Here is a 10,630-nt window from a genome sequence, read left to right as displayed (position 1 = left end):
CAAAATATTTACAGTTTTTTAGCACCAATTCACTAATATTGAAAATTACGCTATAAATGTAAAGAATTAGATAAGGGCCGAGAAGCATTTTATTTTTTTATTAAGAATGTTTTTTCATATGTTTATATTTAAAGTTTATGCAACCAACATTACAACAGTGTATATAGTTTACTGATTTTGTCGAAATTTTAACTAAAAAAATTGTTCAAACTCCAATATTCTTTGATTATAAAATTTAAAGGTCTAACAATTTTGAATTTATAATAAACCTACAGAATTAAGCTTATAGCATACAAATTGTAAAATAAAAATTCTATTATTTGTTTTTGAACTTTTAACATTTTAACTTTAGTTTTTACAGAGTCCTCAAACACTGGAACACCAACATTGTGATAAGTTGTTGAAAAATATGTGTAGATTACGGAAAAGAAATCTTAAACCGATTCTTAAAATAACATTTATAAACTTATTTTGATTATTTCTTTACTTTTTATTATTATTCTGGTTCACACTAAATAATAGTTCTCCAACACAATGAGGAATGATTATTTTTTTAATTTATTATTAATATTTGAATTTAGAAAAATTTAAAATTATCAGAAAATCAAGATCATCAGTATCCAGCACTGGGTACTATTTTTTAGAAAACTGTTTAAAAATAACACATTTTTACTGTTGATCTAATTTTATTGCGATCGCGATTGTTAGACAATGTTGCATATCATTTATTTAAAATTCGTTATTTTTTATCCATAACTTTAATACAGTATTTAGTATTTCTACCTTTATCTGTAAACATTTCTCTGCCACATACAAACTGAAAAAACAATGAAGAAAACAGTGAACAATGCGTTTTTTAAAAAAGTAACACTTTAGTTTTTGATAACTGTAATTTGTTTACAGTTTGACCAACTTTTGTTTTTTGAAAAAAAAAGTTGGCCAACTGTCGAGACTGTTGAGAGCCACTGTGTGGTTTAGGGTAGTTAATTTTTTCCTTAAACATAATAATAATTAATAAGAATTTTTCAAGATTGTGGCTAGCATGTTGATTTGCGTGGGAGGTTGGAACCCCAGTTCTGGCATGAAATTCTTTTTGTATTTATTTTGTAAAATTTATTAACAAAACACAAATTGAAATAAAAGAATTACGAAATGGAGCAAGAAGTTAATTTACCTCTGCCGTTTTATCAATAATTTTAAAGTGCACGCTAATTTTTATCATTCTTGTTCAGCGGTTCTCAAACTTTGGAACCTTAAGATTAAAACGATTTTTTTGAAAAACTATGCATTGTCGATATATTAAAATGTTACTTAATAGATTCGTTTTGTCATTCTCTATCTACCTTCACTTTTTGCTAAACCATTTCCTAACAGACTGTATAAGGAGGAAATGTAAACTTAAGTGAAATGATGGAGGATGAGGCATTTTGTATAATAAATTAGAAATAATATAATAAATTAAATTTTTTCGCGTAATACATTTTACTTCTCAGTTCGAAATTTTTCAGAAAATAATTTTCTGACACCGGCGTTGAAAAAAAAACAACGAACACAAATATTTTGTTTGGGAAAGTTACGACCATAAAAGTGTTTTTAAATTTTTACAAACCACTCAAATCATCATTACGGCACACAATGACATCAAGCCATACCATTTTCATTAAGAAACCAGTCGCATTTTAGCTTTTCTAACTGTGAGCATCTAGTCGTGTTGAACTAAATTTCTATTGCGGAATGAAATCAAAATTATTAACCGTTTTATTTAGCGTATTTTATGTAATTTCCTGTCAAAACCTAGATGAGGAAATTGATGATTTATGGGGAAATAAAGAGGAAGAAGACAACAACCAAATGACCACATTAGCACCTAGAATGTCGGATAATTACACCATCGCACAAGAATGTGAATGTGTGCCTTATTATTTGTGTGATAGAAAGAAAGAATTGAAGGTAACAAATAATGGTGCAGAATCAATAAATGTAAGGTAAGGACAAAATTTATGCGAATCTGGACCCTAAAATAATTCTGAATCAAATTCAATTCGATCTAAATTCAACTTTGGACCGCATTGGATTAGATTGTGCCTGTTTTTCTTGTATACTCAAACAAAAAAGTTTTTGCACTTAAAATCAGCAAATTTTGTTATGTGATTAATTCTAATTATGTAATTTAAGTCCATAATCAGATTCCACTTAAACCTAGTAACCTACAGTCACGCGCGTAAAAAATGACACCTCATTTCAATTTCAACAAATATGTACCAGCTGAGGCAAGTTTTACACTCAGGCACTTTATACCTCTTTAAAATCTATATAACATTCTAAAAAAAATCGTATGCGATTTTATTGTATAGAAGAACGTTTTGACCAATTTTTAAAATGTTTACTTGAATGGTTTGTTTTTTCATTTTCGCTTAGTTAACTGTAGTCTAATGTCAACGATTTTTGTCTGTAGGTGTATTTTGAGGTAGTGCATCAAAGTGCCTAATTAAATTTTCCAAGAAATATGTCGTTGATTTTTAATTTGCGTTTTGATATTGAGGCAGTTTTTTTGTCATGAAATTTGGTAAAATTCATCACTTCCACAAAAGATCTCCATGAGGATGGTGGTTTTCAAAAATTTATTGCATTTGTCGTAAAATTGGCACGCAATCATTGTTGGATCTGAAGGTTGAAGCAACTGGTAAGAATTTTTCAGGCCCGGATTCCCATTTATTTTATTTGTTTACTGCAAATGGAATGTTAATCTTTAAATCTTGCGGCAGGGGTTCATGCGAATTGTAAACAAAGAATTCGTTTGTGCTTAGACCAAAATAGTCATCAATTTGAACATAGATGTAATTATTTAAAAAAACATTTTTAACACGTTAGTGTGCTTATTCCGGTCCTGGCTTTAAAACCGCCCGATGGGATGTGCCGCTAGTTGTAAAATTTCTGCAATCATTACTGTTATTGGGGTAGGTAGTGGGTCCTTTTGTAGCGGATATTTATTACTACTCAATCTTGTCCCTCTAAATTAGACTGAAATTCCCAATGAATAATATCAAAATTGCTTTTAATCAAATTCTAACAATTTTTTTTAAGTCAAATTCTTACAGAATAATTTTATTTCCCATTTTCGCCCCATTGATGTAAAAAACAGCCAATGTGATTTTTTGGTCAAATGGTTTTTCTTTTTTATTGGTCAAATGAATTAATAGAAAGTTTTTTTTACCTAGCGAGATTGGATATCAGTGCAGTGGAAAATATTTATTTCATATTTTTTTCCCTCTTCTAAGAGGTGTAAAGTGCCTGAGTGTAAAACTTGACGAACGCTGTATAATTCCTTCGAATGTTTTCTCGACTTGATGCTTCACTGTTTTTGTAAATCATAAATTATTGTCAATCGTTATAACTAAAATATTGAAAATTAATAATTAATTATAAAAATTAATTTATTGAAAACGAATATTATTTTGTTACAAAACTTAAAGCTTATTAAAAGGACCTCCGACTGTAAAAAATATGATGCGATAATCGCTTCTTAAACAAGCCTTATAAAACTTGATAAAATTGATCCAGAAATACTGAGTATGTTGGCAACAGATTTGAAAATATTTGTGCTCGTAATTCGCAACATTGCAACCGAATTCGATTTTTCTTGACAATTATTTGACGTACAACCCCACAAGATTGTTTAATTGTCGTTAACTGGAAGCGTCCTTCCTTGGTATCCTCAAAAATTTAAATCCAGTGTTGCCAACAGACTTAGTATATCTGGATCAGTCTGTACTATTGTACAATTTTAATCTTATTATTTCTTCCATGCAAAAGAATAAAAAAATCCGAATGTGCCCACTATTTGCTAAAATGCTGCGACGATGAGGATTTAAGTGAACCGTTCTTCCCCGAAGCGGAGCTCAAGCCGAAAGGTTGCGGTTACAGCAATCCGAACTCTCGAACAAACCCGAGCGACGGTTCGGCCGAATTCGGGGAATTCCCCTGGGTGGTCGCCATCTTGTCAAATGAGTTGTACATTTGCAGCGGCTCTCTAATCCACCCAAAAGTAGTTATGACAGCGGCTCATTGCCTCAAAAATGCCCGTAAATTGAAAATACGTGCAGGAGAGTGGGATTCCCACGATGAAAACGAGAGGTTACCACATCAGGAACGAGATGTCACTTCGGTGACAATCCATGCGCAATATAACCCCATAACTTTGGCAAATGACATTGCGCTACTCTTTTTGAAAAGGTAGAGATATAAAATTTAGATTTTTTCGTGTTATTATCGACTTAATTTCATCAATTAATTAATAATGACAATTGTTTAAATAAAACAAGGTTCTCTAGATATTTTATTAATTTTGTTCTAAAGCGCTGTTTATTTGGACGACCACATTGACGTCATTTGTCTCCCCCCTGCTTCGGCTGTGGTCGAGGAAAACCGATGTATTGTGAACGGTTGGAGGAAGGAGACTTTCGGGAGGGAAGGTGTTTTGACTAAAATTGAATTGCCGATGGTTTCGAGGCAAAAATGTGAAGAAGGTTTGAGAAAAACTCGATTAGGGGAGATGTTTAAGTTGGATAAAAGTTTTGTTTGTGCTGGAGGGGAGGCAGGGAAGGATACGTGTAAAGGAGATGGAGGAAGTCCTTTAGTTTGTCCGATTGAGAAAGAAACGGAACGATTTTTCCAAATTGGGGTGGTTTCATGGGGGGTTGGGTGTGGGGCTTTGGGAGTTCCGGGGGTTTACACAAATGTGCCATTCTTTAGGCAATGGATCGACGAGAAACTTAAAAAGAAGAATTTGGATGTTAGTGTGTATCAGTTCTGATTGTTATTTAATTGTATAATAATTAAAATAAACATTGGAAAAACACTGGAAGTATTTTTTTATAATGTGATTTGGTTTTAACTACCTCTCCGTAACCATAAATTTTCCGAGATTTACGTTTAATTGGTCCAAGTGGTTCTCGATAAAACAGAGAAAAAATTTTTTTGAGCGTAGGACACTCAACCATGTGTTGTGATTCCATCCAGTTTAAAAAAAATGTATTCAAAAAGAGTCGCAATTGGAACAAAATTTACAATATGAATTGAATAAAATCTTTGAAACTCTTTGAACATGTCTGAGTTAAATTACACTATTGTAGTTTACAGTATATCTGTTGCTTCAATTTTTTTTGCTGTTGTTGGACGCTGTTTTCAAAACTGCAAACAGATTTCTTATATTAACTTTAGTTTTTGAGATATAGGTAACTCAAGTTAGCGTTTCTTTAAATAAAGAATATAATTTTAGAGCTCTAGTTTTTGAGGTATAATTAATTAATTACATAATAGATAATAGATGAAATTACAGATAAAAAGAATTGCTCGAAAAAAAACCGACTGGCATAAAAAATATATAAAATTAATTTAGTGCAAACATGTCATGTTCCATTGAATGCGTAATCCAATTTCCCAGCCCCGCCTTCTCAAACGCTGTGTTAAGACAGTTTTTGGCCACCTAAAATTTTTTTTAATTGTTTTATTCTTGATTATTTTTATTACATTATAGTCCAACGATGCAGATTTCGCCTCCTTGTATACATTTCCTTTCCTTTGTCCTGGAATTTTCCGACACAGATGAACGTACCGTTTAAAAAACTCCCGTTTTGAGTATTTCGAGGGCCCAAAATCGGTTTGTCCTGTCCTGGCATTAATTATTTCACAATTTTGCTCATCTTTCGACCACGTGATTGCAAAACTTGGACCGGAAGTAAATCTAGGATCGGTCGAAGGGAGGAAAAATAATGAAGGGAGATTTAGACGAAAAGAAGAAGGGAGTTTGGGAAGAGTGTCTTTGACACGTCCATAAACCGCTCTAAAATGTTTTTTTGTCGGTAAAAATGTTTAAAATTATGATATTGGCACCTCTGTAAATGCGATTCGTGAATCACATTTCCTAAAACAATGGACTTGAGGTAAACCGGGTCCAAAAATTGTGACAAAAGCGCCCCCTGGAGCCCTACAACGTTCCATCGGCAAATTTTATCCGAACAAGACATTAATATGAAATTATTTCGGAGAAACTCGTTTTTAATAGAATATGTTCCTCCACGCGCTTCCACTTTGAGCCTCAAAACTCGTTTGGAGGTTGTTTGAGGACAAAAAATTCGAGCGTCACCACACGGTGCGATATTTATGTAAAGGTGGAATTCGATTCCATCCTTAAGTTTGAATTTCTGTCCACTTGGAACAAAAATTGAATCTTTGCTGGCAACACTTAATTCCAATTGGTTATAAAAGTAGCCAATCAAACACCGACGTGATAAAATCTCGGCATGCATATCGTTCAGGTTGACACCATTTTTGGTGATTTTTGCCCGCGAGATGCATTTAGTGCCTGCCGAAACTGCGACGACATCTAAAAATGTCTCGTTTCGAGTCATCACAATCCCAGCGATGACTTTGTAATTGGAATTTTCGGGTTTGTCATCCAACAATGAGCAAATTTTGTCCTCGATTAATCTAAATGCAAATAGGAAACGAATTATACAGGGTGTCTCAGAAATACATGTGTTAATTTTACCACGTAATAAAACTCATTAAGTACAACAACTTTTCTATATAACATTTTGTAAAATTCTTATTTATTACTGTCGCTGTTTTTCTCCTTCCTTTTGTGCAAACTAGCCAGTCAGTGTTTAATAATTGTTTTATATAAATAGCAACAATTTTCATTGTTGTTTTCAATTGTTTAAGTTGGCGGTTTCTATCACAACGAAAATAGTTCGGCACTCTTATTTTTATACCCATAGGCGGATACATATTTCGATATGTTTTCTTTTACAAATTTTAACTAAATTTGCGAAACCTTTATTGAAAAATTACAAATAGAAAAAATGTTTTATTTGTTGAGCTCTGTTACTCGTTAAAATTAACACACGTGTTTCTGATACACTCTGTGTATTAAGTTGCATATTAATAACGTTAATATTAACAGTATGTTACATAACGAGTGTTGAAATTGAGTGATATTGTCCGAGTAAGAAAGCTCACAATTTCTAGGGAGTTGTTTTACACTATTTTTCCTACGACACTGAAGAAAAGCCATTTATTGAAAAAGATTTTGATGAATCGCATTTAAAATTTTATCTGCAATTTGCATTGTATTGGTGACTGATTCATTAGTATATTCTTCCGGACAGCAGTAGATTTCCATCCACCGTGGCGCTTATTAAGAGGTGTGATGTCGGCGGACCATCGAAAATAGTGTCCTCTCTATTAAAGTTCTGAATTTTTTAGGTTTAAATAAATGGCTATTTGTTTAAGAAAGCTGCAAAGTTTGTTACGTTTGTTCACATCTACTAGATGTCTTACTTCAGAGATCTACTTGCAGATAAACAGAATAGCAACATACTAGATAAAAACTAACAATAACGTTAGAAGTGTGCGACGTAATAACGCACCATATGTTTTTTGTTTGTTTTATCTTGTTTTTAATTAATAAACTCACTTATTTAGCGAAATTTAGAGTTTATTTGGATTTAACTCATTAGACTAGTGCGATGAGAAACAACTTTTTTGCAAAAACTTCTCCATTTTTTTTGCCTTTTTCGAACAATTTTAATTACAAACTGATTTTTCCCGCAAAATTTTGCACAAACAGACCGAAAAGTCTACCACAGAAAATCGCAAATGACAATATATTTTTGTTTGTTTGAACCCTTTTTGAATGTTTTTGTGTTTAAAACTTCGCATATGCTCAATAGAACTTAAAAAACCAAAAAAAAACTAAAAAACAAAAACAACATACTTAAAGGTTTTTTGTTTGTTTTAATGCCGTTTTAATAAACTAATTAACAGCAAACGCAGATTTCAGTGTGATTAATTATTTTTGACACATAATAATAAAGACTTTTAGCAGATTCACCCTGTACCTAGTATAATCAAAAATAAATTTTGCTTTTTTATATTAATTAAATTGTTATTAATTAAAAACTGACTTTTCTTCCACGCAGTTTTTCTAGATTTAACTCGTTCCATATTTTTTCTGCCAAATTCCCATCAACACTCTTCTTTGCCTTTTTCAAAAGCAAAGCACATACATTTTTTAATTAAAAAACTGACATTTTTCTGCTCAAATCAGCCTTAAAATTACCATCTAAGATACTACTTAGTAAATTCTACTTTTTAAAGCATTTTAGCATTTTAGACTCCAAAAAATTATTGCTTATTTTTATTTTTTATTAGTTTCATTTTGTTTTTGAGTAAAGAACTCATTTATTTTGCAAAAGTTCTATTCTTGCAAAATTTCAATCAAAATTTAGCATTAAGAACTTTCCCGAAATTAAATTTCAATTAAATTATCTAAAAATTACCACAGAAGATTCAAAAATGTTACCTCATCAACCATTTTGAAAAGGTTTTTCAATTAAAAATTCATTGATTTCGCATAAACTCACAGGACACACAAAAAATAACACCAAAGATTGAAAACAACGAAACAACATTATTTTGACGTTTGTGCGTTTGATTTTGCGCTTATTGTATGAAATTCTCTCTAAAATTACAAAATTTCTTATTTCTGAGCAAGAAATACAAACAAATTAAACAATTGGGACCATCCTAAAGTCATGGTAATATTTTTTTAAGGCTTTAGAGCTAAAATTGTCTTTTTCACTATTTCAAAACTGGAATAATTAAAAATTCAGAAATCTAACCAAATGAGATTTTTTTAATAAGAAAATTCGTAAACGTAAAGTCACCAATGAATTATTTTATAATTATTATTTTCCACAACTTAAGTCAATTATTTGAAGAATTTTTGGAGAAGTTGAAGCCAATTCAAAGATTTTTCTTAATTCCTAAAGAGTTACCAATTGTCGACGATTTGCGAAAGTTTTTAACTGTGTTTTTCAAAAAACAATCAAACCAAATAAGATTTCTAATTTTGATCGTAAAAAAATTCAAGCGTTCTACGCGAAAAAATAGTATAAACTAACTTACTTTCGGAAAATGTCGGGTTTTGACACGTTTCCGAGCGATTTTGAACAGTTCTGAATCCCACTTAATGCCGAAAGCGCTGCCACCTTCTTAGCGGATTTCTTGCTCGGACCTGTAACACACGAGTCGAAGCCGAGTGCATCAACAATAAATCGTATAGCTTCATAGCATACCAATTCCCACAAAAAGTGACTTTCCAATTGTGATAGTGACTTTAAATTCAAGCTGAGAGCCATTTTTGAGTTGTGTGCATCGATACGTTGCGTTGGGGTGCAATTTGTTAAGTAAAAACGAAGGTTTGGGACAATGTGATTGGTCCAATAAAAATCGTAAAACCTTCTCGGTGACATTATGCCGAGCTTTTGTCTTTGATTCACCTTGGCCGTAGTAGATTTTTTCATTCACTTTGACCGCCATTTGGTAATTGTTAGGTGCATCTTGGACCAGTTTGTATTTAAGAAGTGGTTTTAAATAGTTTGGAACAATTTGTTTATTTTTTAATGAAATTACATCAATCCAGATATTTTCAGGTTCTGGAAAAATTAATAAAACAAATTTGATTTGATTTTAACTTTTACCATCCTCCAATTTAGATTTGTGTTCATTTAACTGATTTTTCAAATTTTCTAAAACCTGCTCAACAACATTCATTCTGGCTTTTGCCTTGGAACCACCCAAACCGAAATAAGTTTTTTCATTCACTTTCGCCGCCATTTTGAATGTAGGTTTGTGGTCAGGTCCTGTTTTTTCCACAAGGGTGTATTTAAGCATTGAGTCCACATATTCCAAACAATTTTGGTAGTTTTCGATTAACTGTGCGTCTATATTAACATTAGCAAACTCCTCATTCATTAACACAGTTGAAGACACCTTAACTGTGTGTTTGAAGTAATTGTAATCTAATGTTTGTAAAAATAATCTAGTTGCACTATCCTTGGCTTTCTCTAGAGTGCCACCTTCTCCGAAATAGACTCTGCCATTTATTTTTACCAAAACTTTGAATCTAGTTGAGGGAAAGTGCGTTTCATGGACCAATTCGTGTTTTAATGAAGATTTCAAATCATCGAACGTAATTTTTCGACTTTCGATTAAAGCCAAGTCTATTATATTTTCAATTTCTTCTTTTTGTTGTGGAGTTTCTAAAACTTTGACCAAATAATTTTAACAAAAAGAGGAAAAGAATTGCATACCTGTTTTCTGTTCATTTTCAATCTCTTCGTGTAAAATGCCATTTTGCGTCTCTAAGTTTTTTTCATGACAATCAATAACAATCATAATTTTATTATTTACCTGTTTTTTCATTATTTTCGGGGATTCCGTTCTGTGATTTGGATTTTTTTGCAAAGTGTCGATGAAGGGCTCCGAAAGCTTTCTCAACAGATTGTTGGTCTTCCAATTGATTTTGCACTTGATTCAGTTTTTGCTTAATCTCGTCAATTTCTCTCAAAACCGTCTCAAGTATATTTACTATTTTTGATTCCATTTTTTCACAGCCACACAACGTATTTTAGGGGAATTACTCTGTTACGATAAAAAATGAAAACCTTTGTGTTCTCGTGTAACTGATTACGATAACGGTTGCAGATAAAGACTTAGACCAAACTTTCATTATCTTGTAACTTATAGCAAGTCTCTCCCCACAATTTTCATTGCTGCCAACATA

The 10,630-nt window shown here is 31.9% G+C and overlaps 2 protein-coding genes across 3 annotated transcripts; one reads left to right on the top strand and one right to left on the bottom strand.

Moving 5' to 3' along the window:
* The first annotated feature begins 1 nt into the window (after position 1).
* Positions 2-4,819, top strand: LOC663545 (phenoloxidase-activating factor 2). The gene is made up of 3 exons (XM_008194663.3): positions 2-1,985; positions 3,814-4,233; positions 4,357-4,819. The coding sequence occupies exons 1-3, from the start codon at positions 1,735-1,737 to the stop codon at positions 4,811-4,813; spliced, it is 1,128 nt and encodes a 375-aa protein (XP_008192885.2). The 5' UTR covers positions 2-1,734; the 3' UTR covers positions 4,814-4,819.
* Positions 4,820-5,014: 195 nt separating this feature from the next.
* LOC663529 (double-stranded RNA-specific editase Adar) lies at positions 5,015-10,605 on the bottom strand. 2 transcript variants are annotated; one of them, XM_015979542.2, is made up of 8 exons: positions 10,258-10,605; positions 10,158-10,208; positions 9,546-10,106; positions 9,141-9,500; positions 8,971-9,079; positions 5,893-6,489; positions 5,530-5,842; positions 5,015-5,485 (listed from the first exon to the last, which is right to left on the bottom strand). In XM_015979542.2, exons 1-8 carry the CDS (start codon positions 10,448-10,450, stop codon positions 5,390-5,392), a joined length of 2,280 nt encoding a protein of 759 aa, XP_015835028.2. In that variant the 5' UTR covers positions 10,451-10,605; the 3' UTR covers positions 5,015-5,389. The 2 variants fall into 2 exon arrangements, with proteins under 2 accessions (XP_015835028.2, XP_015835027.2); XM_015979541.2 differs by having other exon boundaries at positions 9,546-10,112; positions 10,258-10,602.
* Positions 10,606-10,630: the final 25 nt, after the last annotated feature.

Source organism: Tribolium castaneum, chromosome 9, assembly GCF_031307605.1.
Source record: "Tribolium castaneum strain GA2 chromosome 9, icTriCast1.1, whole genome shotgun sequence".
NCBI classification, from domain to species: domain Eukaryota; kingdom Metazoa; phylum Arthropoda; class Insecta; order Coleoptera; family Tenebrionidae; genus Tribolium; species Tribolium castaneum.
Note: the sequence above shows the minus strand (reverse complement) of the source record. Positions and strands in the feature narration are given on the sequence as shown.